The 27706-nt window shown below is 38.9% G+C and overlaps 1 protein-coding gene across 6 annotated transcripts in view; it reads right to left on the bottom strand.

Moving 5' to 3' along the window:
- MYCBP2 (MYC binding protein 2) overlaps nt 1-27706 on the bottom strand; it is a 301875-nt gene that overhangs the window by 109877 nt on the left and 164292 nt on the right. For all 6 annotated transcript variants that reach the window (XM_062194062.1, XM_062194063.1, XM_062194064.1 and 3 more), the window contains 9 exons: nt 27341-27559; nt 23281-23506; nt 22109-22227; nt 21458-21545; nt 20886-20935; nt 16675-16847; nt 14954-15098; nt 9349-9564; nt 4673-4728 (listed from right to left, as the gene is read on the bottom strand). In XM_062194062.1, the coding sequence (XP_062050046.1) occupies nt 4673-4728; nt 9349-9564; nt 14954-15098; nt 16675-16847; nt 20886-20935; nt 21458-21545; nt 22109-22227; nt 23281-23506; nt 27341-27559 (1292 nt within the window). The remainder of the gene's footprint in view (nt 1-4672; nt 4729-9348; nt 9565-14953; nt 15099-16674; nt 16848-20885; nt 20936-21457; nt 21546-22108; nt 22228-23280; nt 23507-27340; nt 27560-27706) is intronic.

The raw sequence follows: 27706 nt of genomic DNA, 5'->3' as shown, positions 1-27706 counted from the left end.
CAATTCTTACTACTCTGAAATCTTCCTTCTTACAGCTGCCATATTCTCCTGGTTTTTCCTCTAACCTCAGTGGCCATTTGTGTTCAGTGTTTTGTTGGCTCTTCCTCTTCTTGTCTACCCTTTAATTTAAGGTAAGTCCCAGGACTAGGTTCTAGGTCTTCAATTTTTCATTCTACATCATCTCTCCAGTTCATCTTCATCCATTCCTCTATTTTGAATACCATCAATACATAGATGATTCTCAAGTTTATTTTTCTCATGAGTTTCAAAATATTTAAAGTTGTTTAGCTGGCATCTCAACTTTAAGATCTACCAATTTATCTCCTAACAGCTCATTTCCTACCCTTGTACACATACATCTTATAAGATAAAGCATGACAAAAAAAGTCATTCCTCAGACTTATTGGATCTCACAAAAATCAAAATACTCTATATCTGGAATGAGTAAATCCATGAGTAATAGTATTTTAGTTTATTAGGGCAAAAAGCCTTTGTCACAGCTATTTAACTCTACCATTGCAGTGAAACAGCAACCACAGAAAATGTACAAATTAATGAGCAAGGCCTGTGTTTTAATACAACTTTATGAAAACAGGCAGGAGGTCAGATTTGATTTATAGGTCAAAGTTCCCCAAACCTGTTCTATACTGCTGCTGAAACCAAGTCATTCTGGATTTTTCTCTGTCCTTCACCTCATCTCCATTTTACTAGCAAGACCTGTTGGCTCTACTTGCCAGGCATATTCCACTGCCAACTCCCTTCCACCCCTTGTCCAAGCCACCCAACAGTTTTGAACATCTCTCTTTTCCTATTCTTGGCTCCCTAGAATTCATTCCACAGAGAGCAGCCATTTAATTACTGAAAATAATCAATATAACAAGAAAAAAATGAAGCTCATAAAATCAGGGACTAAAATGGTTAATATGCATCATATGCCTGAGTCCATATCTCTTCCCAGAGGTCCAAGGTAATGTGAACTCAGAGACTACATCTTATTCACAACAGAATCCTACTGCACTGCTCCTAAGTCTTACACACAAAGATAACTCTTTTTTTTTGACAGGCAGAGTGGACAGTGAGAGAGAGAGACAGAGAGAAAGGTCTTCCTTTGCCGTTGGTTCACCCTCCAATGGCTGCCACGGCTGGCGCACCGCGCTGATCCCAAGGCAGGAGCCAGGTGCTTATCCTGGTCTCCCATGGGGTGCAGGGCCCAAGGACTTGGGCCATCCTCCACTGCACTCCCTGGCCACAGCAGAGAGCTGGCCTGAAAGAGGGGCAACCGGGACAGAATCCGGCACCCCGACTGGGACTAGAACCCGGTGTGCCGGCGCCGCTAGGCGGAGGATTAGCCTGTTGAGCCACGGTGCCGGCCTCAAAGATAACTCTTATATATATTCAATAAATATAATGAATAATGAAAAAGTAGGGAGTAATTTCGATGAAGGTAGAGGCTACCTACTAACTGGCTGCTAAGATAAGAATATTTTCTCAAAGCATAGCTAAAACATGTGTTGTCAAACTGCAGCTAAAATTTTACTGCATTCCAACCTTATTTTCTATAAATAAATGTTTATAGCCTTTATTAAAATTTCTAGTAGAGATTGCCCACGTATTATTATAATGTATAAATTTGCAGGTAGGATATAATTATATTCAACTATAATACAGCCAATATGCTACCATACTAATAAGGTACTAGAAAATGAATAGTATAGGATGAGCATTACTTTTACAAAACGCTTGGGGCCAAAAGTGTGTCAGTTTTGCAGTTTTTGGGAATTTTGAATAATTACATAGTCTTTACCAGTTGAGCAGCCCTAAACCGACAATCTGACATGCTCCAAAATCTTATTTCAGAGCATTTAGGGTTTTAGATTTTTTTAAAAAATGATTAATTAATTTATCTGAAAGGCAAAGATAGAGAGGGAGAGGTAGTTACAGAGTGGGAGACAGAGAGATCTTCTGTCTGTTGGTTCACTCGCCAAATGGACACAATGGCCAGGGCTGGACCATGCTGAAGCCAGAACCCAGGAGCTTCTTCTAGGTCTCCATTGTGGGTGCAGGGGTCCAAACACTTGGCTATCTTCTGCTGCTTCCCCAGATACATTAGCAGGAAGCTGGATCGGAAGTGAAGCAACCGGAACTTGAAACAGTGCCCATACGGGATGCCAGTGTCACAGATGGTGGCTTAATCCACTATGCATGACACCAGCCTCAGGGTTTTACATTTTACATTTTTGGTTTAAGGATGTCCAACCTAAAAATGTAATAATTGTCTTTGTCTAGAGCTGTTTAATTGTCTTATGCTTAATTTTTAAATTTTTTTCTTTTGCCCAGTGAGTTGTGGAGAAATTTCTGTATGTAATATACTTGTATTTATTTATGATGGCTTAATTTTTTTGTTCCTCAAGTAACTGTTTATTCAAAATTTAAGATTTTTATTAATTTAGTATTTTATTTGTTGATTAAAGTGCTTTTTAAGAATTGTTGGTAAAAATAATTAGATGCATCCTACTTGAGAGAGATCATCTACTTAGAATTTAGAGAAAGCCTTGAATCTAAGAAAGTGTAATTACTTACTGTTTTCATTGTATTACATATCAAATGATTTACTTAAAATTAGCAGGTTACTTTGACTTTATTCTAATAAATATGCACAATAGGGTTCTGACAACTTAGAAAGTTTTCTGTTAGAGTAGCAGAGTTTTAAGAATTTATTTTTGGATATAGGGAATAACATTTTTCCCTGGCTTAATGACGGTTATAGAACTTTCAAGCTGTACTTTGGAAATTTATATTCATTAAATAAAGATTAAAAAAAAAGAACTTTCAGTATAGTAGAAGCATTTTTTTAAAAGATGTATTTATTTATTTGCTTGAAAGGCAGAGTTACAAAGAGGAAGAAGGAGAGGGAGGGAGGGAGGGAGAGAGGGAGAGAGAGAGAGAGAGAGAGAGAGAGAGAGAGGTCTTCCATCCGATGGTTCACTCCCCAGATGGCTTCAACAGCTGGAGCTGCAACGATCCAAAGCCAGGAGCCAAGAGCTTCCTCTGGGTCTCCCATGCAGGTGCAGGGGTCAAGGACTTGGGCAATCCTTCACTGCCTTCCAAGGCCATAGCAGAGAGCTAGATAGGAAGTGGAGCAGCTGGGACTTGAACTGGTACCCATATGGGATGCTGGCACTGCAGGTGGCGGCCCCACCCACTATGCCACAGTGCCGGCCCTGAAGCATATGAGTTTTATAAAGTAAATGTGGGCAGTGTAAATTTTCTCAAAGCATAACTACAAAGTGTGTCATGTAAAATAAGAACAACTTGACCATTTGCTATTAAGTAGGTTTCCATGTACGTCGGATATTTTAAGCCTAGTCAAGATAGTATCTTATCTAAGCTAATTTATTATGCTTTCAGCAAACACTCAAGTGTCTGCTAAATGAAAAGTACTGGTGCATGCCCTAAGTACATTTATGAACAAGATAAACATGTTAGTGGTTCTCATGGCATTTACATTCCTGTGAAGAAATAAACTATAAATAAGGCAGGAAAGTACTACCAACAGTATGATTATTTGATAGAGAGTGATGAGGATGGAGCAGATTGCCAAAATATTGCATGACAGCAGAGGCCAGTTTGATATGTTATCTGACTTGAGAGCCAGAAGGTAGTTGGCTATGTAAAGATTTGGGGGAAGTTGATTGTAGGCAAAGAAAACCTGGGATGGGTGGAACTTGATGTCTTTGAGGAGTAGACAGATAGGTAGTGGGACTGGGGCAGATTTTTGGTACAGCAGTTAAGACACGCTTGGGATGCTCACATCCCATATCAGAGTGCTTGGGTTCAAGTGCTGACTCCCCTTCCAATTCCAGCTTCATGTTAATGCATACCCTCTAAGGCAGCAGGCTCAAGTATTTTAGGTTCCTGCCACTCACATGGGAGACCTGGATTGAGCTCCTGGCTCCCAGCTTCAGCTGTTGCAGGCATTTGGAAAGTGAACCAGCAGATGGCAGATCTCTCTCTCTCTGTCTCTCCCTTTCAAATAAATACAAGAGGGTGGGGCTCAAAATTGGTGGGCAAGAGGCAAAGTGGTCAAAGATGAAGTCAAAGAGTTAAATAACATCTGTACTGAAAAGTTATGTTAAAGAGAGAATTTTTCCTAAAATTGTACTTATGAAATGCATGAAGTTTGTATTCCTTAAATAAAAGGTTTCTGGGGGAAGAAAAAAAAGAGAGAAACTTACAAAAAAGAAAACTCTATTTTGGGGTGAGAGCTGTGCGCAGTGGGTTAATCCTCTGCCTGCGGTGCCAGCATCCCATGAGGGCGCTTTGAGAAAATGATCCTGGCCGGTGCCGTGGCTCACTAGGCTAATCCTCCGCCTTGCAGCGCCGGCACACCAGGTTCTAGTCCTGGTCGGGGCACCGATCCTGTCCCGGTTGCCCCTCTTCCAGGCCAGCTCTCTGCTGTGGCCAGGGAGTGCAGTGGAGGATGGCCCAAGTGCTTGGGCCCTGCACCCCATGGGAGACCAGGATAAGCACCTGGCTCCTGCCATCGGAACAGCGAGATGCGCCGGCCGCAGCGGCCATTTGAGGGTGAACCAACGGCAAAGGAAGACCTTTCTCTCTGTCTCTCTCTCTCACTGTCCACTCTGCCTGTCAAAAAAAAAAAAAACACCCTTACCTCTTAGGAGTTGGCGATGCAAAACGCAGTTCCTCAAAGGAGTAACTTTCATAAACCTTTAAGAAAGAGAACAGGAACAATCATAAATTAATTAGAAACATCCTCAGAGGAGCAGTAAAATATACAATAAATGGTGCTAAGATAACTGATTACTCATATAAGAAAATAAGAAAAAATTCAATGATCTACTTCAGACTATTTACAAAACTAAATTCTAAAATTCTAGGTATGTTAAAGACTCCAGGCTGGCGCCACTGCTCACTAGGCTAATCCTCTGCCTGCGGTGCCGGCACACCGGGTTCTAGTCCCGGTCGGGGTGCTGGATTCTGTCCCGGTTGCCCCTCTTCCAGTCCAGCTCTCTGCTGTGGCCTGGGAGTGCAGTGGAGGATGGCCCAAGTCCTTGGGCCCCTGCACCCCATGGGAGACCAGGATAAGCACCTGGCTCCTGGCTTCGGATCAGTGCAGTGCGCCAGCCGTGGCAGCCATTGGAGGGTGAACCAACGGCAAAGGAAGACCTTTCTCTCTGTCTCTCTCTCTGTATCCACTCTACCTTGTCAACAACAACAACAACAACAAAGACTCCAAAGTAGAAAAGTTTAAAACCAAAAATTAAAGGAAAAATAAAAGGCTTTTTAAAAAAAGTTATTTTAAGCTGTAAAGTGTTCCAAAATAAAGACCTTATAAACAACAGGGAAAAGCTTCCACCTGGAAGAAGGCGATTTGTAATTCATACACCCAACTGGGATATGCATCCAAACATAGAAAGAGAAACAGCATAAAATTATAAAGACAATCCATTACAGAATTAGTCTGAAGAGCAGAAATTTGGTGCAGTAGTTAAGATGTTGCTTAGGATGCTGGTATTCCAGACCAGAATGTCTATGTTTGAGTTCCAACTTTGCTTCTAATTCCAGCTTTCTGCTAATGTGCACCCTGGCGGGTACCGAGTGATGGCTCAGGTAGTTAGGTCCCTGCCACCCAGGTGGGAAAAATGGATTGGGTTCCAGGCTTCTGGTTTTAATGTGGACAAATTGGGAGTGAACCAGTGGATGGAAGCTCTCCTTATGTGTGTGTGTGTATGTGTGTGTGTGTCTGTCTTCCAAATAAATAAAAATAAATGAAATTTTAAAAAGAAGAAATCTAAAAAGTCAATAATCAAAAGGAAAACCTGTTCAATTAAACTGAGAATCAAGGAAAAGTAAATTAATATTTCAGTCATCAAATTGTGCTGGTAAGAAGCAAACAATGATGAGAACACGTAGTACCTGGCAGTTGCATACACTGTTGGTTGGAGAGTATGTTTTGGTAAAAATTAATGTAGAGGAAGGTGTATATGTGCTACAATCTAGCAATTCCATAGAAGTCTCCTAAAGAAACTAAATTATAGTCATGTTTTATAATTATCTATCTGCCCATTTACCCTGCCCATATTCCATCAGGATCTCTATAAAATACAAATCTAATTATGCCATTTCCTACTTATAAATCTTCAATGGCTCACGACTACTCTTGAAAAACGTCCAATTTCCCAACTCCTGCTGCAAATAATGACTGTTTTGCTAACTTAGACTAACATTACCTCTGAAGATAATTTTTAAAAACTTGAAGAAATAGGAGATCAAAGAGATGCATGTGACATTTGGGTGAAACTAAAATCTGAAGGGGCCTAGGTAAATCCTACAGAGATGTGTCCTTGCTGTACAGCAAAGTGAAAACAGACAAATACTTTTGTCACAAATGAATAAGTTTTTAATTAACACATACTACTGTACATATTTATGGAGTACAGTGTGATATTTCAGTATGTGTATATAATCTGTAATGATCTCATCAGGATAATGGCATATCTATCTAATCTCAGACATTTACCACATCTTTGTGCCAGGAATATTTAAAGTCCTCTCTACTAGTTATTTTGAAGTATACAATGAATAATTATCAACCATAGTTACCCTACTTCATGGTACAACATTCAAAGCTATTTCTCCTATCCAACTATACCCTGTACCCTTTAACTATCCTCTCTACATTCCTCATACGTTCCTCAGGCTCTGCTATCAGGCATCACACTCTCTATCAGGTCAATTTATAGCTTCCATGTGTGAGTGAGTACATACTTGTCTTTCTTGTTTTTGATTTACTTCACTTAATACAGTGTCCTCCAATTCCATCCACATTGCACTTAATACAGTGTCCTCTAATTCCATCCACTCTGTAGTAAATGCCCAATTTTTTTATGGCTGAATAATATTCCATTGTGTACAAGTATGTATGCCACATTTTCTTTGTCCATTCATTCAACAATAGACACCTATGCTGATTGCATACCTTGGCAATATACCTTGTGAATAGTGATATAATAAGCATCGGAGTGCAGATGTGTCTCTTCGACATCATGGCTTCTTGTCTTGTGTATGGTTAGCAATGGCATTGCTGGAGCATACAGCAATTCTATTTTTAGATTTCTGAGGAACCTCTATACTATTTTCCATAATGGGTTTACAAATTTACACTCACACCAACAGTGTATGAGAGTTCCTGTTGCTTGGCATTTGGCCAGCACTTGTTATTTATTTATTTATGTCTTTCTGATTATAGCCATTCTAACTGGGGTGAGATGATAATTTATGGAGACTTTGATTTTAAATTACCTAATAATGAGTCATAGTGAACATCTTCTGATATATTTGGCTAGCTGTATAATTTCACTTGAGAAATTCTAGTCAGGTTATTTCGCCAATTTTAATTGGATTACTTGTTTGTTGTCCCTGTTGAGTTCCTTACCCATTCTGGATATTGGCCCCTTGCTAGATGAATAGTTTGTAAATAATTTCCCCAATCTCTTAGGTTGGTTCCTCACTTGGTTCAGCGTTTCCAGTTCTGTGCAGCAGCTTTTCAGTTTGATATAATCCCATCTGTCAATTTTTACTTTGTTGACTGTGCTTTTGGGGTCATCCAAATTTATCTCTACCTAGATCAACATCCTGAGGCTTTTTGCCTATATTTTCTTCCAGTTGTTTCACTGTTTCAGGTTTTACAATTAAGTTTTTGATCATTTCTGAATTCATTTTTGTATATGATGAAAGATAGGGCTTAGTTCCATTCTTCTGCAATTGGATATCCAGTTTTCCCAGCACAATTTATTGAAGAGAATTTCCTTCCTGTAATGCATATTCTTGTTCCCTCTTGAAACTTAGCTGTCAATATATGGATTTATTTCTGGGTTACCTATTCTGTCCCACTGGTTCATGTTTCTGTTGTTAACCTAGTACCATGCTGTTTTGGCTACTATTACTTTGTAATATGTTTGAAATTTAGGCATACATAGTAATGCCTCCAGTTTTGTTCTTTTTATTGAAGATTGCTTTGCTTATTCTAAATATTTTGTGGTTCCATATGAATTTCAGAACTATTGTTTTTTCCCTTTATTTCCATGAAGAATGTCACTGATATTATTCCAGAAACTGCATTGAATTTGAAGATTTTTGGTATTAGGGACACATTAACAGTATTAATTCTTCCAATCCACAAACATGGGTGGTCTTTCAATATTTTTGTTTGTCTAATTTTTCACAACAGTGTTTTACAATTTTCATTGTAGAGATTATTCATTTCCTTGGTTGGTTTAATTCATAGGTATTTTAATTTACATACTGTGGCTGTTGTGAATGAAATTACATTCTGGATTTCTCAGTAATTCTGGATAAAATGCTATTAATTTTTATATGTTGATTCTGTATGTTGCCAACTTACTGAATTCATTTATCAGTTATCACAGTTTTTTGGTGGAGTATTTAGATTTTTCTCTATACAAAATCATACCATTGCAAACAGGAGTATTTGCACTTCCTCCTCTCCTATTTGAATGCCCTTTATTTCCTTCTTCGCCTTACTGCTCGAAACCTTGCAATAACATGTTGAGGAACAGTGGTGAAAGTGGACATCCTTGTCTCGTTCCTAATCTTAGGGGAAATGATTTCAGTATTTCCCCAGTCAGAAGAGTAGTGACTGCAGATTTATCAAACACTGCCTTAATACTGAAACTCAGTTCTAAACCACCTCAATCTCTGTTTAAAATAACTTGGTCTATGGCTCAATAGGCTAATCCTCCACCTTGCTGCGCCGGCACACCAGGTTCTAGTCCCGGTCGGGGCACCGGATTCTGTCCCGGTTGCCCCTCTTCCAGGCCAGCTCTCTGCTGTGGCCCGGGAGTGTAGTGGAGGATGGCCCAAGTCCTTGGGCCCTGCACCCCATGGGAGACCAGGATAAACACCTGGCTCCTGCCATCAGATCAGCGCGGTGCGCCGGCCGCAGTGTGCCAGCCACGGCGGCCATTGGAGGGTGAACCAATGGCAAAAAGGAAGACCTTTCTCTCTGTCTCTCTCACTGTCCACTGTGCCTGTCAAAAACTAAAAAATAAAAAAATAAAAAATAAAATAAAATAAAATAACTTGGTCTGTAATTAGAAATCTCCTGTAGACATCCACCAAAAATATATATATATAAATTCTATTCTGGGGGACGATAACATGCTCTTTAAAAATATGCTACAAGTGTAACATCCATCAATAGCTCTCTTGGTCTATAACTTTGTATCTGCATTTAAATCACTGAAATATTTATTAAATGAATCAATAGCAAAATAGAAAATTTCTCTGATGAATAAAATACATTACCTTCATCATTGTTATGGCAATATACCGAGCTTCCTTCACTATCATTGGTTCGTACGAAACATCCAGTTTTGGTGATGCAAGCCCGCCAAAAGTCATGTCAGTGTTAGAAGATGGAGTTGTTACTGCAGGACTACCAGGAATCCTCTGAGCTTTCTTTACTTGCTCTTGTTGCAAAGATGTTTTTTTCTGAGAAACAGGGACGGCTTTGACCTCCACCTAACCATGGTGTTAGAAAAACCAAATATTATTATTATGTAATTGTCTTTGACACATCAAAGGAAGCAACTTGCAGTTAGAGACACAGAATTATATAAGTTTTATGTTAACAATGATCTCTGTCTGGTTTCCTTAAAAGGTTTACTTAGCTGGGTCAGAGGGACCTCACAATGTGTCTGTAATATGGACCCTGAAAACAGCATAAAAGATGATAAAAAATGATAAACATTCTGCTTTTTTATAAACTGTGCTGCTCTTAAAAATTGTTATTATTATTTTATTTCATACTTTTTTCTTGTCATTAAGTAATATATCCTTGGAATAATGATTTTATAGGTTAAAAAATATAATACTAGGGGCCAGCACTGTGGCATAGTGGGTAAAGCCACCGCCTGTAGTGCCGGCATCGCATATGGGTACCGGTTCAAGTCCCGGCTGCTCCTCTTCCGATCCAGATCCCTGCAATGCCTTGGGAAAGCAGAGGAAGATGGCCCAAGTCCTTGAGCCCCTGTACCCATGTGTGAGACCTGGAAGAAGCTTCTGGCTCCGGACAGGCGCAGTTCCAGTCACTGCAGCCAACTGGGGAGTGAACCAGCAGATGGAAGACCTCTCTCTGTGTCTCTCTGCCTCATACTCTCTGCAACTTTGCCTTTCAAATAAAATAACTAAATCCTTAAAAAATGTATAATATTTACACACATATATAAAATACATATATGTACATATACTGTATATATATTTGTTATGCATAATGATAATATATAATAAATATGTATATGTATAAACAAGCTATATGCATAGATGCACATATATGTGGTATTCAATATATTATATGTAACATGTCTAGGATGTGCATATATATGTATGATATATGAATTAAACAATATATATATTAAGCTCTATAATAGGTATAGTAGCTATGGGATGTCAGGTTACTCATTAAGATACATGTTCAAAGGTATAATTGGGCCCAAACTTAGCCCTATTTACCTCTTGTCTCCCCAGGTTACAAGGTGATTTAACTATGGGTAGCTCTACATCTGCTCCCTTGGAAACTCCCTTAGGATCTATACTTAATAACTGGGAGACCCTTAGACCAGATGGGATTAAGGAATTATAACTAATGCAATGTATCCATGTAAAATGCTTAAGGATAATTAAGCTCATGAAGAGCTGTGTCTGTTTTTATCTTCTCATTTCCTACAAAGAGACTGTAAGTCTGTATAGCTCTGCTTACATTCATACAGACTTACTTCTAAGGGTATAGTTTAAAACTTGCTATGGGATCACAAATCCTTTTGGGCTAGATGGTAATGCTAATATTAAGTTTCAAAGTGATCATATAGGTGAAATTATTGTTAAAGTGATCATGTCAATAGGATTAAATGTTTACAGCTAATGATAAATAGAATTAAAGAAAAGTCAATGTTCCAACATGGGAAGGAATCCATACAGCAGACTCATAGAATGGCAATCACTTTAAGTAGCACTTAGTGACCTTAGAATCAGCTCTAAAGGCATTATGGTCTGGCTAAAAAGCCCACAAGAGCATTTCAGGCATGGAAAGCCAGGATACTCATGCAAAAAGTGTCTGTACATGGAAAACCTCCCTGGTGAAACCCCAGTGGAAGGAGCAGTCATCAAAGAAGGATGTACTTTTCTCTGGAAGGGAGGAGAGGGCTTCCACTTTGCTTATGGCCTTGTCTGAATATTGATGGAGTTTGTGGATTCACAAGGCTTCTATAGCCTACGCAGCTCATGTCAAGAGCCTTGGGTGATCACTGACGTCGCACCTAAGAGTGTTAATTGTTAAATTAACAGCAGAAGTCACTGTGCACTAATTTCCCATAGGACCTCTGTTCTCAAAGAGCTACGGTATTAACATTAATGGTAAAACTTGATCCCAATGATTTACCTTGTTCTAATCTGTTATATTCTTATACATCATAAGTTCTAGTTATGTCTAAGTGTCAAACTCCATTACCTGTATTCTTTTTTTTTTTCACTGTTTAAGGAATTTTTATTAAAGCAAGAATTTTATAATCCAAATTACGTTTCCTCGCTCAGTTATCAATTCTGTTCCTTAAAACAGAGCTAACATTCTGAGCTATTCCACAGTAAAGAATTACAAAATTAAAGAAAGGAATGCTTTAAATTTTTGTACTTTGCTGAAAATTCTTTTTTCCAGGGTCTATAAAACATTAATTTGTTTTTATATTTTACTATTTTTTGTGGTTTTTAAATCAATAAGTAATCTAGGACTAGCATTATGCTTGCTAGACCTGACATTTGCTCGGTACATAAGGTTCAAAGTTTCCTTTCCTTTTTTTTTTAATTTATTTTATATTTTGCAATGTTTTTTTTCCATAATATTTAAGTTTTTCGATGTTTAGATATTTTTCTTCGGTGAAGCACGAGTTTCTTTACGTGGTCCCTGATCAATTCTAAACAGCGGGAACGCCGATGGCACTGTTCACTGCTTTCTGGGCAGCCTCTTTAGCTTGGTGGGCTTGTAGTCCAGCTACAGCTTCATCCACTGTAGAACGGAGAGACTCTGGAGACTCAAGCATATGAAGAAGTTCTGAATTATCGATCTCCAACAACATGCCGGTGATTTTACCAGCAAGAGTAGGGTGCATGGCTTGGATAAGAGGAAACAGTCGTTCACCCAACGTTTGCTTTTGCTCTTGAGGAGGGGCAGATGCTTAAGTGTTTCTTTAAAGTTAAGTGCCTAAAACATGAACTCTTGCATATATGTCTCTCTGAAATTCCTATCTTGTATGTTTTATCATAAGGTCAGATATTTAAAAGGCAGCTAAGGATATTTCTAGAAATGGCAAGATTCTGTGGGATATGAATTCCAAGATTTAGGTTCTAAGCTTTCGTATATGGCTTTAAAATGCCCTGATTCAGACACTGTGCTGGACAGGGTAGCTACAAAAGTTGTTTCAGAAAACTAAGGAGCTTCTAACTGAAGCTCCGACATTGGGAATCATTGGGAATTGCTGATGACAGGATTCTATGGAATATATATTCCAGGATTTGGATTCTAAGCCCTGTATTTGCTTAAAAAGCCCCTGACACAGACACACTGTGCAGGATGGGGACTACAGAAGGTATTCCAAGGAATTAAGGAGTTTTTGACAAAAGTTCCAACATTAGGAATTCCTGAGCAAGCCATTTATAGGGAGTACCTCATCAGATCAGTTTCAACTTAAGTGAAAGGGACCTTACCAGGTGCTATTGAGCATGGCTACCCCAGTAAAATTAGGATTAAACTTCTACCTCTTAAGTCTTCACAGGTGAATTCAAAAGACACGCCTGAGTTTTCCTGTAAGCCAATCAGATACCTTAAGCATCTCTTCAAAGCAAACAGGATAAGTAAAGCTTTAGCTTTCATCACATCAAGCAGCAGACATGCTGTACCTGACTCTCTTGATTCTCTCTGGGAATTGTTATTGATGATAAAACTCCTAATGGGTTCTTCTATTTTAATTTTCTATGCTCAAGCTAAATGGATTTATAATATACATAAGGGTAGCCTATCACCACCTACTATCTGGGAGTCTGTAAAATACATTCTTTTTATCTTAAGGGATGCTCCACTTAGAATTGGTTTTGTTCCAGTTTTGCCTTTGCTAATTAACACACTTAGACATTTCAGAACTCGACTTGTGGGAGCAACTGACCATGCAGGGGACACAGACATTGGCAGTGACCGAGATTGCTCTGGCTCACAAAGCAAAGCTGTTAGATAAGACAGAGACTTCCAGGCCCTGGACAGGCAGGGCCTGCACTACACCCCTCATGAGCAGGAAGCAGCTACAGAAGATGGATAATTTTACGCCCTTCAAAATCCCTCAGGATTAAGGGATGGAGTCTCAGTGGGGAATGATGTAGGCAAGCCTACAGGATAAAACTGTTCAGGTTTGTGAGCTGGAAGACCATGCCTTCACCACACCCCTGTGTGACCGCATGCCTCTGTATGACCACACCTGTGTGCCTATCAGGTTAATTAACCACTCCCCTTTGAAAGTGGATTAAAAGCCTCGGAAACAGTGTGTCTGGCTCTTTTGACCCTTTTTCTTTTCTTTGGCCTTTTGCCATTTTGCAGTGCTGGCCTGCTTGGGCTAGCTGCCCCATGCTTCCTGGCCTACATGCTCTTCCATGTGGCTGGCTCCTGATACTTGGTATGAATCTAGATTTCCCTCTCTCCTTTAGATAGGACCCTCACACTCTCCTACGCATCTTTCTCTCACTGAATAAAAGCTTAAAATGGAAAAAAAAAGTAAATAAAGAATTCTACATTCACTAATTCAGCACACTATTTCCATTCTTTTACAATCCAAAATTACATATTTATAATTTATTAAGTATATCATTTAAAAATATTATAATTGAAAGGCAATTAAGTCTTTTTAAGAAATATAATTTTTTTTATTTTAGAGAGAGACAGAGAGAAAGGTCCCCCTCTGCCAATCCACCCCCCAAGTGGCCGCCATGGCCGGCATGCTGCACCGCTCCAAAGCCAGGAGCCAGGTGCCTCCCCCCAGTCTCCCACGCGGGTGCAGGGCCCAAGCACCTGGGCCACCCTCCACTGCCTCCCAGGCCACAGCAGAGCCAGACCGGAAGAGGAGCAACTGGGACCAGAACCTGGCATCCACAAGTGATGCCAGCGCCACAGGTGGAGGACCAGCCAAGTAAGCCACGGCGCTGGCCTCAAGAAATATAAATTTTAAAATGTATTCTAGGGGTCAGTATTGTGGCACAGTGAGTTAAGCTGCCATATGTGACACTGGCATTCCATTTGAACACCAATTTAAGTCCTAGTTGCTCCATTTATGATCCAGCTCCCTGCTAACATGCCTGGGAAAGCAGCAAAGGATGGTTGCTGCTACCCATGTTGGAGATGCAGGTTCCTGGCTTTGGCTTGGCCCAACTTCAACTTTTGGGGCCATTTGAGGAGTAAACCAGAGGATGGTAAATTTCTCTGTCTCGCTCTCTCTCCCTCTCTTTCTCTATAACTTTGACTTTCAAATAAACAAATCTTTTCTGGAAATGTATTTTAGCATTCATTTACTCAATCACTATGTGTTGAGGGTCTTTCCTTTATCTGCCTTGCTCTGGTTATACACTTTCTTATCCTTTCTTTGCATTAAGCACAGCACCTAGTGAAATATATAAAAAACAAGACAACACAACAAAAATTAAAAGGGTCATTTGGAAACTTAGACATTAATTATTTTAAACAGTTTTTTTGTGTCCTCCATTATTTAAAGAGGGTAGTACAAATAGATTCTAAACATTTACCATATGTGAAATCTGGCAGTTATAATTGTAGTCAGTACACTGTTAGTACAGTCTGTTAATTCAATTCAGATGTAATTACCTTCATATTGGGAACATGGACAACATCCCCATACTGGTCTTTTGTTTGAACAGTTATGGTGGTAGGCCAACCACAGCGAATATCATCCTTATTGAGGATCAAAGATGTTTTCTGAGGATCTGCATAGGAATCTGGCTGAAGCCACCTAACAGTAATGAAACAAACAAAAGACAAGCACTCATCAGCATCTTCAACAATTAACATGAAGTTAAGCCAAATGTACAAATTTGTATCAAACAAAATGCTATAATATCTTCTTTTCAATTTCAGTGATAATCACTACCTCCCTTAGAAATGGTTAATAACAAATTCATCAAAAAGCATGCCAAAGCAGAGACTTCTAATGTTTACATACCATAGAGATGTAACTTTGAATTGGGACACTTTAAATGTGGCTAAGTTAAAATAATCAAGAAAATGATGTACTAGTGTATAGCTGAAAAAAGAATAGCTTCTCTGAAAACAGGAGTAGAAAAGGTATCCTGCTTCACTGGGCATACCTAGCTTCAAAAAGCACTGTCTATGCTTTTTAAAAACTCATTTCTCAGCCAGCGCTGTGGTTCACTAGGCTAATCCTTCGTCTGCGGCGCCAGCACCCTGGGTTCTAGTCCAGGTTGGGGCGCCGGATTCTGCTCCGGTTGCTCCTCTTGAAGTCCAGCTTTCTGCTGTGGCCAGGGAAGGCAGTGGAGGATGGCCCAAGTGCTTGGGCCCTGCACCCCATGGGAGACCAGGAGAAGCACTTGGCTCCTGGCTTCGGATCAGCGCAGCGTCCCAGCCGTAGTGGCCATTTGGGGGATGAACCAACGGAAAAAGGAAGACCTTTCTCTCTGTCTGTCTCTCTCTCACTAACTCTACCTGTCAAAAATAAAAAAAAAATAAAAACACATTTCTCAATGTTCTTTTCATTACCTTTCCTTCCATGTACAATCTGTCAGCTTTCTATAGTCTGTGGAATCCATTCCTGAATTCATTACATTATCTACATTCCAGTCATCCTCTGAAAAGTATAATAAGTAATTCTATTATGTATAACACAGAAATGTCTGTAAAGACAACTGTGAGGCTGACTTAAAAGATTTGCTCTTCCTCTCCAACCACCACTGTCGATTTTAAAAATTAAAGAGTAATCTATACAATTTTAAACTTAAAACCCGGAGTGGTTGTTTAGTCTAGTGTTTAAGACACCTGTTAAAATGCCCATATTTAATGGCAGAATGCCTGATTTTGATATCCAGCTTTCGTTTCTGATTCCAGCTTCCTGATAATGCAGGAGGTAGACAGTGATGATGGCTTAAGTCATTAGGCTCCTGCTACCCATGTGAGAAACCTAGGTTGGGTTCCTAGCTCCTGGCTTCAGCTTTGCTCAGTCCCGGCCATTGAAGGCATATGGGAAGTAAGCCAGTGGATGGGAGCTCTCTGTCTCTGTTTCTAAATCTCCCTAATAAAAAATAAGATAAATTTAAAACCAGAAAGAAATTATATATTTTTCTACTAGTAAAATCACACCAGTCAATTCATTGCTTTGATTTTCATTTCTGAAAAAAGTGAACAGTAACAAAATAACAATTACATTTAAAAAAATTTATACTTCAGCATGTCTAAAATCCATAAACCAGATTATTTTATATGGTGTTTTAACATCTTACTGACTCCTTTTGCATTTCTACTCAGAAATGAAGCTTAAGAAAAAGTATATGTAATACTCAAAGTACATTAATTACCTTGCAAGCCTTCCACCACTTGATCCTGGAACACAAGCAATAAAATCATCCAGAAAGGACTGTTCATTGCTTTGGATTTGAAGTGGTAAGTTTCCTTCAAGTGCCTCTAATATGGTAGGTGAATGCGAAAGTGCTAATCCCTTTCCAAGAATACCAGAATGGGTTTTGCACACCTGTTAGATAAAATAAAATATTTACTATAAATATGAAATCTTCTTTGAAGTTTTTCAGTGTGTGAACACTTTAGGTAGGCCTTCTCAGGGAAAGCATTTTATTCTCATCCCCCAGGGGTCCTTCCTTTAGCCTGTAAATTAGGAAATTCTGAGAGAGAAAAACATGGCATAATACTTCCAGTGTCTCTCTTCCCTCAAAAAAAATTATGACTTGCTTGCTAGATGAAGAGGTGCCTCCCTTCCCAGGCCAGCCCCTCAACATGGTATAATCTCATTTTTCAGGATCAGAGCTCCTTCTACAGGCAGCTGAGGAAGTCTCATTCTCCTGGAGTCCCCATTATTGGTAGCTAGCGTGGCTAAGTCATGTATGCTGTCTTGGGTGAACAGATAGTAAGGTGTTCACTTGGGTAAAAAAAAAAGGAGGTGAATGTCTGACTGTGGCTGCATATAAATCTCACTAGCTGTCTGAGCCTTATTAACTAAGAAAAAGAGCCACATAAAAGTGTAAGTTTACTTTCACCTGACAAGTAAACCTATGTTTTCGGGAAGAACTGCTTTAAATGTTCAAAGTTGAAAAACTTCTTAATAATAAATTCCAAAAAATATTTTCCACAGAAAATGATAACAGTTCCAGAAAATGTGTACAATATGTTCATATCAAATTTATACACTAATAATCCCTAAAAATCTATAAGGAATGCAATTAAAAAATCATTGTCTTTAGAATCAAATAGATTTAAGTTCAAACCCTGACTCTGGACAAGTTGTTTGCTGTCTGCTTATGAGCTAAGAAGAAACAATTTAGCATCTGCAGGTGTATTATCTGGTGATCAAATAATATCCCTTACATGAGTACTATAAAATTTAAGTTAAATAAAATACATAGTATGCTGTCTAACAAACTGTTTAACACATGTTGGAACACAACAACGACCTTACATGCCAAAAAGGTAAGCAATTCGGGACATAAATTTTTTTTCTTAAATAACAGAATAATAAACATTTCTTTGTGTCTGGCCTAATGACATTTTATATACCATAATAATCTCTAATGTTAGTTCTTGAGGATTCTCCTTAACTAGGACGTTTCCAATCATCTATTAAGTGTATCTTAAATGTTTGCTTAATTAATTAATTATTTTTTTACCTAAGGTGCAATGATTTAATGTTAAAACACACACACACACACAAGCTAGTGTTTTTTAAAAAACTGAAGTATTTTTTTATTTTTTGACAGGCAGAGTGGACAGTGAGAGAGAGACAGAGAGAAAGGTCTTCCTTTACCGTTGGTTCACCCTCCAGTGGCCGCCACGGCTGGTGCGCTGCGGCCGGCGCACCGTGCTGATCCGAAGGCAGGAGCCAGGTGCTTATCCTGGTCTCCCATGGGGTGCAGGGCCCAAGTACTTGGGCCATCCTCCACTGCCTTCCCGGGCCATAGCAGAGAGCTGGCCTGGAAGAGGGGCAACCAGGACAGAACCGGCGCCCCGACCGGGACTAGAACCTGCTGTGCCGGCGCCGCAAGGCGGAGGATTAGCCTGTTGAGCCACGGCGCTGGCCAAAACTGAAGTATTTTAACAATACCGAGGATACCATAGTTCCCTATTCAGAAATACTTATCAAAATCATGGACCTTGTCGCTGCATGGCCAGAGGTCAAATTCCAGCTGAGCTGACTGCCAGTTCTGTGATCCTGGGCAGGTTATCTAGTTGTATGTGCTTTAGTTTTCTCATTGGAAAACTGAGGTAAGAGTCTCTAATTTGTAGGGTTGTTGTGAGGACTCAATAAATTAAAAACATCTACAAAGTATTTATAGTAAGGTTTGATAAAATAAATTCTTTTATGATTATTGCTTTGACCAATGCACCTCAGGAAATAAACAGAATGTAAGATACTAGCCTTAGGGGTTAGAAGTCTTGAGTATTAGACTTTATTTCCCAATTGAGTTCTTTGATAGGGTACATAATTCTACTGAACTGTTTTGAAAACATTTACTTATTTATTTGAAAGGCAGAGTTAGAGAGAGAGAGAGAGAGAAAGAGAGAGAGAGAGAAAGAGAGAGAGAGAGAGAGAGAATCTTGCATCTGTTTTTATTCATTCTTCAAATGGCTGCATTAGATGATAATGAGTCAGGTCAAAGCCAGGTGCCTGAAACTCCATTTGGGTTTCCCACATGGGTGGCAAGGGCCCAAGCACTTGTCCATCTTCTGCTGCTTTCCCAGGTACATTAGCAGGGAGTTGGATTGGAAGTGGGGCAGCTGCGACTGGAATCAGTGCTTGCTTATATATGATGCTGACATCACCAGTGTTGGCTTAACATGTTATGCCACAACACCAGCCACAGTTTCTTTGAACTTTGATGATTGTAAGATGTAAGAAAAAATACTGACTTCTGAGTATAACTGTAAAAACAAATAAGTAATATTAAAGATGCTGTAAACCAGGAAGTGCTCTAAAGATATTAGTTAAGTTACTACTACTAAATACATTCACCTAGCACAGAAAATAAGCATAACCTAAATAATGCAAAATCTAAATTATGCATCCCAAATGTAGCTTCTGTTCCATGGCAAATTCAGAAAAAAAAAATGACATAATATAGCACAGGCAATTGACATAGCAGGTAAGATGCCACTTGGCACACCCATATCTCATATTGTGAGTGCCTGGGCTCAAGTCTTGGATCTGCTCTCGATTCCTGATTCCAGCTTTCTGACAGTGTGCACCATGGGAGGCAACAGGCGATGGCTCAGGTAGTCACATCCCTGTCACCAAACTGGGAGACCCAGCTTTAGCTTGGCTGAAGTTGAACTGTTGAGGGTATTTGGAGAGTGAATCAGTAGATAGGAGATAGCTGTCTCTCAAATATATAAATAAATAAATAAATATTTTTAGACAGACATAACATAGTATAGGTCATTCTAAGAATAAAACCCTTCTACTCTGGACTATTTACAAAACCATTTATTTTATAAGAAATTGCTTATCATTTTTAGTACATTTTTGAAGAGTATTTTCAACATAAAGATCTACCAACCTCAGCTCTGCAAAAAATTTTTGGAAAGTTTATAAATTTATGCTATACTATGAATAGCACTTATCCAGTTAAGTGACTTTGAATCTAACATCTACCTTTGTGGCATTTCAACATGGAAAATTCACTCAACACTGATGGTCTCAGCACAGAGCATGTACCCATGTTCCATTAGCAGCACATCAGAATCTCTGGTCTACACTAAGTAGATACTCTAATTTGAAAAATGCTGCCTACGGATTCTGATGTTCCCATCCTATTAATGACTGTTAGTTTAGACTGATGAAATTAAGAGAGTACTATAATAGTCTCTAAGTACTTTCAAGCAATAAAATATTACAGATTGAAAAGCAGATCCAAAAGAGCACTTCACTGAAATACAGTACTTACATACTTCAAATTACAATACCAAATGGGCTATTTAATTAATGTCAATATAAGCAAATCACAGCAGCAAGAAACAATGTTTCCTAACTTATAGCCAACTAGTTCCAAGCACTTCATATAAATTGATCACAGTCTGAATTCACCAACTGTACCTTCCTCATCTTTGCTACATCCTTCCAAAATTTGTAATATAACCATACCCCTCCAGGTTCCTTTGTGAAATGCCTTTCCACTTTTTTAGCTCACAAAATAAAACATCTTTCAAGATGCAGCTTGAATGTCCACAGGTCTGCAAAGCCTTCTCCACACTTTACATAGCTTCTTTCCCTTGTTCTGTCCATCTTTGAAATGTTGATAAGCATTCCCCTCATTCTTGGCACTTGGTTGCTCTTCTTTCTCCCATTGGATTTTTGTCTAATTCTAGTTACTACCCACCACAGAGTACAGCAAACACTCAGTTGGGCCTCTCATATCAAGGGAAACAGTTATTAATTATTTGTCTCTATAACTCTCAATGAAAAGATAAAGTCTTATGTTAAAGAAAAATAAGGAGGCTAATCTGAATGAAAAATACTGCTTTTACATTAGAACAAAGTTTATCCCTATGTTAAGGACCATACCTGTAATGCAGCCTCCTCAAGAATTTCAAGATCTTCTTCTAATTCATTGCCTGTTATACAAATACAATATATAATAAAACATTAGCATTTAGTTGAATTTTATAGTTGTTTGCTACTATTATGCCACTTTTATCATTCTACCATTCCAGATTGGGTAAATACCAGTGGTTTAAAGTTTAAAATGCAAAGTATCTTACATGTGAATATACTCTACAATTCTCAATAAGCATCTATGAAGTGATTTGCAAAAGATATTATATTTTGTACCTTTTTAATTTTGTGTATACACATTTTCGGCAAAAAAAAGGGAGGACACTTATTATGCTGAGTCTATTTTTTTTTTTTTATGATTTATTTATTTGAAAGTCAGAGTTACACAGAGAGAGGAGAGGCAGAGAGAGAAAGAGAGAGAGGTCTTCCATCCAATGGTTCAATCCCCAGTTGGCCGCAACGGCCGGAGCTGCAATTTGTTTTGCGAATGTATTTTTAGATGTTCTGAAACAGCATTTTATGAGTACTCTTAAAATTAAAAAACATTATCAACAAATACCCAAGTACATGACCAGACTCACCAATTGGAAGTGCTAGATCCTTTTTCATTAAAGCTGCTGCGCAAACCCCACCCAGATTGGCTAATTCTTTTTCGAGCTGAATGACTCCCTGTAGGATTACATAAAATTTGCTGCTTTAAAATACGTTTGGGAGATAATATGCATTATCAACAGAATTCAACCATTACTTTGGACATAAGAAATATGTATGTGTAGCTAATGGTTCAATTGAGAGTACAAGATTTAGTAGTATGCCTCATGCTGGTTATAATGTTTAGGTTTACAGGTTCATTGACAAAATAACCATCATTAGTTACTTTGAAAGAACATGATTTACAACATTTAGAAAACATGGTAGTAACTTAGTCCCTCTGTGACATTAGTGTCTACTATTTGTTCAGATGGTACAGCAACCCACACAGGATCAAGGCAAGCATGATTTTACTTCAATGGTTGTGTTCTGATGCAAAAATCCATTCTCTTTGTGCATTGAAACTAGCAAAAACAGACCACGGCACATAACTAAAGTATTAAATATTTAAAGTTATACCCTCTTTAGCTCAAGATAAATTCCTGATTTCATAAATAGAGATAATAATACAATTTACATCAACAGCAGCCCTTAAATATACCCTCTTCCTTAATAGGAATGACAAGATAACTTACTCTTACCTCATCAGGTCCAGGGCTAAATTCATATCCAATTGCAAAACACTTAAAACCATAAAAAGACGCTTTGTCATCTTTCACATAATCAGATGCAGTCTCTAATGAGAAAAGGGCCTCGTTTCCTTAAGAAGAAGGAAAAAAAGGCCGCAATCAAGTTAAAACCCAAAACAATTTAATTAAAATTTCCCCACCCATCTCAAGATGTGCCACAATATGAATCAGACACCAAAAAAGCCTAAACTGACTCTTCTGGGGGCAGCTCCTGTATCTGCTTGATCAAACTGTGAGAAAAACAACACATAGGACACTGGAAGCACTGCAAGTGTGTTATTTCTTTATGATCAATTTTTCCCTCCTTAATCAAATATTCTACCTTTAAATGACATAGGCATTTTTCATTTTTTAATTATCTGTCAATTAACTGAGATGATCTTGTTTCAAGGTAGACACCCTTTATCCTGGCATTTGGCCATGTTTTATCTCTTCACAAACCAACAAACAAAGCACTTGAGAGTAGAAGGAAAAATTTCTGAATCCAAACTAGCTTTTCGTTGAAAGGATTAATTATTGGTTAAAACTACAACAGACTGGGGGCCAGCACTGTGGTGTAGTGGGTAAAGCCACAACCTATATAGGCACCAGTTTGAGCGCTGGCTGCTCCACTTCCAGTCCAGTTTCCCTGCTAATAAGCCTGGGAAAACAGCAGAAGATGGCCCAAATGCTTGGGCCCCTGCACCCACATAGGAGATCCGGAAGAAGCTCATGGCTTTGGATCCATCCAGCCCTGGCCATTTAGGGAGTGAACCAGTGGATGGAAATCTCTGTCTCCCCCTAAGTTTCAAATAAATAAAATCAATCTTAACAAAAATACAAAACACAACTGACTATACAATAGTTTTTACAACTTACCAAAACTACACAGACACTCACTCCTCAACGTTAGAACTCTGGTTTGGTCAAACTAATCTTTTACAAAATCATCAAATCACCCTCCACTCCAAAACTTGGATCATACTATGATCCCTTGCCCACGTGTATCATTTATTCTTCCCGTGTCTTTATTATTCCTTTAATAAATGCCTTTACATAGTTTAGAGACATTTTAAATGATGCATTCTTACTAAATACCCATAAATGCATATGTTTATCACATAAAACGTAAGAGAAATACTCACCTGGCAACACTAAAACCATAGTAGGCCACCCAGAGGATCCTGAAAATTTCTTTAACTCTATCCATGAATTAAGATTTTCATGAACAGATGTCAATTTTGGTCCATATCCTGAATTCTGGACAGTTCTGACAGGAATCAACAAACGGAGAACATCTTCTGACTGCGCAGTACCACACTGAGGGTCAAATTCGATTGTCATCCACCTGACACATTCTGGGAATGTCACCTGAGGTCAACAGGCAAATGGTCATGAATACAAACACACACCCTTCTGCATCAGTATATGTGTGTGTCAATACTTTTAATAAATGAAACAAAGGAAGGATAAACTATCAAATTTAAATGAAAAAAGCTACCTATGTCAGAGAAGCAGGGAACAGAGTGATGGGGACAAATATAAAAGCTTGACTTGTTTTATAGGTGTGACATTGTACAGAACAGTTATTTAATTATGAAACAAAATTTAAATTTAAAAATAAAGTTCAAAAATCTTAAGTAAATAAAGCAAATGATATCTGCTTAGTGCATAACCACACAAAAAAGAATCATTTCAGCTTAATTTTAAACACAGTAGCTGATGAGTACTTTGAATATTGATCATTGTTGGGATATAACTCAAAGGACAAAACACAAATACATATGCACACACACACACACAGAGCAAATGAATAATTAAATTACTTCCTAATTTTCATATTCACAGTATCATTGAGAACAAGGGTTCTAGATGTATAAAAAAGCAGATTCAGGTCTTTCTGTGGTCATTATTGTGAATTATTATCAACAATACAAACTCACAAGGTATTTTACTTTTTAAAAAATTACACATATAGGGGCCAGCACTATGGAGTAGCCTGTAAAGCTGCCGCCTGTAGTGCCGGAATCCCATATGGTTTCCGGTTTGAGTTCTGGCTGCTCTACTTCCAATCCAGTTCTCTGCTACGGCCTGGGAAAGCAGTAGAAGATGGCCCAAGTTCTTGAGCCCCTGCATCCACATGTGAGACCCTAAAGACATTCCTGGCTCCTGGCTTCAGATCAGCACAGCTCTGGCCGTTGCAGCCATCTGGGGAGTGAACCAGTGGATGAAAGACTTCTCTCTCTTTCTCTGCCTCTACCTCTCTGTAACCCTGCCTTTCAAATATACAAATCAATCTTTAAAAAATATTACACATATACAAAAATCTATTTACCTGTGTATAAACATACCTATAAAATGTGTGTGCGTGTGTGTGCGTGTAAAAGGAACCAGAATGTTCTGAAACAACAGCTGGTTCTACATCTGAAGCAGGAAATGTGTAAGGTAAGTTTGATCGTTCATTTTTGGGTGTCAAATTGGCAGGATTGAGGGATGTCCAGAGAACTGGGAAAGCATTCCACTGCGAGTGTCTGCAAAGGTGTTTCCAGAGAAGACTGGTGTGTAGGTCAAAAAAGTGAGTTGGGAAATCTCAAGCTGTATATAAGCGGAAACATCCAATCAGGCAGGGGCCTGTGCTAAGCAGAAAGGAAGAGAGAAACACTGCCGCTTGGTCTCTGGTCCTTTCTCCTGGAGTGGGTGAGTTTTCTGCTGTTGCTACTGCCCTTGCACACCAGATTCCAGATTCTTTGGCCTTTGGACTCAGGGACTTTCAGCACTGGCACTTGGGTTTTTTTAGGACTTGAGATGTATCACCAGCCTGTCTCTCACTCTGAGGCTCCAAACTTCCTGGATTGAGCTGCTACTGGCCTCCCTTGCTCTTCAGCTTGCCATGTTAGCCAGTGTCTTAACAAATCTGCTATTTTATCAATATATTTCCTGTATTTATACAATATAAATTATGCAATTTGGAACATCTTAGCAGGCAGAAGGCAGGGAAGCTAGTGATGATTACAATGAGCATGTCTGAAGGACTCAGCAAGTCAGCTGAAGAGGCTTCCATGTAACAAAAAGATGTAGTTTCTACAATAAATAAAATTCACAAAAACAGGGATCAATGTTGTGGCACAGTGGGTAAAGCCTCCACCTGCAATGCTGGCGTCCATAGGGGTGCCAGTTTGAGTTCCAGCTGCTCCACTTCTGATTCAGCTCCCTGCTGATATGCCTGGGAAAGCAGTGGAGGATGGACCAAGTACTTGGACCCCTGTACCATGTGGGAGACCCAGAGAAGGCTCATGGCTTTGGATCAGTCCACCTCCATTGTGGCCATTTGGGGAGTCAGCCAGTGGATGGAAGATCTCTCTCCCCCTGCCCCTACCTCCCTCTCTCTGTGGCTCTGCCTCTCAAACATAAAAATTAAATTAAATAAAAAAAAAAGATAGAGATGGAAGGGGGTCTATATACTTAGGATTAAAAGGGACTGGGGGTCAGTGCTTTGGCATAGTAGGCAATGCAGGCATCACATATGGGCACCGATTTGAGTCCCTGCTGCTCCACTTGTGATCCAGCTCTCTGCTACGGCCTGGAAAATCAGAACACAGCCCAGGTCCTTAAACCTCCGCATCCTTGTCGGAGACCTGGAGGAAGCTCCTGGCTCCTGGTTTCGGATCAGCTCAGCTCTGGCCGTTGCAGCCATCTGGGGAGTGAACCAGTGGATCTCTTGGCCTCAGCCTCTCTGTAACTCTGCCTTTTAAATAAATAAAATAAATCTCTTTAAAAAAATTTTTTTTTTTTGTTAAAAGACTTATTTACTTGAAAGTCAGAGTTACACAGAGAGAGAAGGAGAGGCAGAGAGAGAGAGGTCTTCCATCTGCTGGTTTACTCCCCAATTGGCTGCAGTGGCAGGAGCTGTGCCGATCTAAAGCAAGGAGCTTCTTCCAGGTCTCCCATGCGGGTGCAGGGGCTCAAGAACTTGGGCCATCTTCTACTGCTTTCCCAGGCCATAGCAGAGAGCTGGATCAGAAGAGGAGCAGTTGGGACTCAAATCAGCACCCATATAGGATGCTGGCACTGCAGGTGGCAGTTTAACCTGCTACGCCACAGCGCTTACCCCTAAAACAAATTTAAAAAAAGATTAAAAGGGAATTAAAAGATATAACCAATTACAATGTCATCTGGATTCAAATTAAAACCTAAAAAATTTTGCAGGACAATTTAATATCATTAAGGAATTGTCTGCTATTTTTCAGTGAGATGATATGGTTATTTTTAAGGGTCCTTATATTTTAAACATACATATAAGGAAATATTATGAATGTGCTTTAAAACACAAGTGGATGGGAAACAATTGAAATAGGTTTGATTAAGGACTGAAGACTACTGATCTGGGATGATGGATAGATGGGGTACTCTGGACTAACTCTTCTGCTTTTATACATTTATTTTCAACAATCAAATGCTGTACATTTTACAAGCACAAAAATATAAATTTATAATTATATTGATGATTTGGATGATTGTTGCTTTTCTTGCTTCCTTTATACGACACAATTTAAAGACTAAGGAATAAGGATTTTGAATGCTCCATAACATTAAATTTATGAAGGCTTTAAATATATAGCAAATGCATATGTACATATGTACATATATTTCTATTATGCATAGCTGAATATCCCCTACCTGAAATGTTTGGGACTGGAAGTTTAAGATTTCAAATTTTTTTGCAACCTGGAATATTTCAGAAACCTTCTGAGCATCATGTCAGTTCAAAAAGTTTTAGATTTCAGAGCATTTTGGATTTCTGATTTTCAGATTAAGAATACTCAATCAGTACTTTAAATTCTACACTGAGTATATAAATTTTCAGAGCTCAAGCTGTGGTACAAATAATGTCAACTCAAAAAACATGATTTAAAACCTTTAATGCTTATATACACTACTATCACATTATTCTAAAGTTGGGCATGATATAATATGCTGTACTTGTAAAAAGATTTGAGAACAACCCTTTCCAACTGATAAAATTTCATACTATTTAAGGTAAAAAATTGTCTTATATCCAACAGAACTTAAATACTTGCTAATTTTCTAAATGTAAGTATCATAAGAGAAGTTACACTACTGAACACAGGCAACGTGCTATTCAAATCATTACAGAGCCTCAAACCAAGCTTTAAGTTTAAGTTCTCACTAAGGACAGGTGTGTACCTTGTAGTGCATCACACAGGCAGGTTTATACGGGTGCTCACTCTCTATGACGGCATAATGATTAGAGGTTGTACCAGCAGAGAGGCCTTGTTCAGGTTGGTTTCCAGTGGTGCTATCCGTGGACTGATTAGGATTGAATGCAGGGGGTGCATACTTCTGATTCAAAATGGCGACGGAGGGAAGCAACTGTTGGACAAGGCCAAAGACTTCTACAGCCACCTAGTGTATGCAAATAAAAATGACTAAATGAGAAAAGAAGTGTGCATGTGGATTTAAAATGAACTGCTATAATTGCCGGTTACTGTTACTAATAACACATCTACAGTTTCTACTAACCTTTTAATCTTAGATGTTATATGAAAATAA

Source organism: Lepus europaeus, chromosome 6, assembly GCF_033115175.1.
Source record: "Lepus europaeus isolate LE1 chromosome 6, mLepTim1.pri, whole genome shotgun sequence".
Taxonomy (NCBI): Eukaryota; Metazoa; Chordata; class Mammalia; order Lagomorpha; family Leporidae; genus Lepus; species Lepus europaeus.
This window is presented reverse-complemented; position numbering and strand designations above follow the sequence as displayed.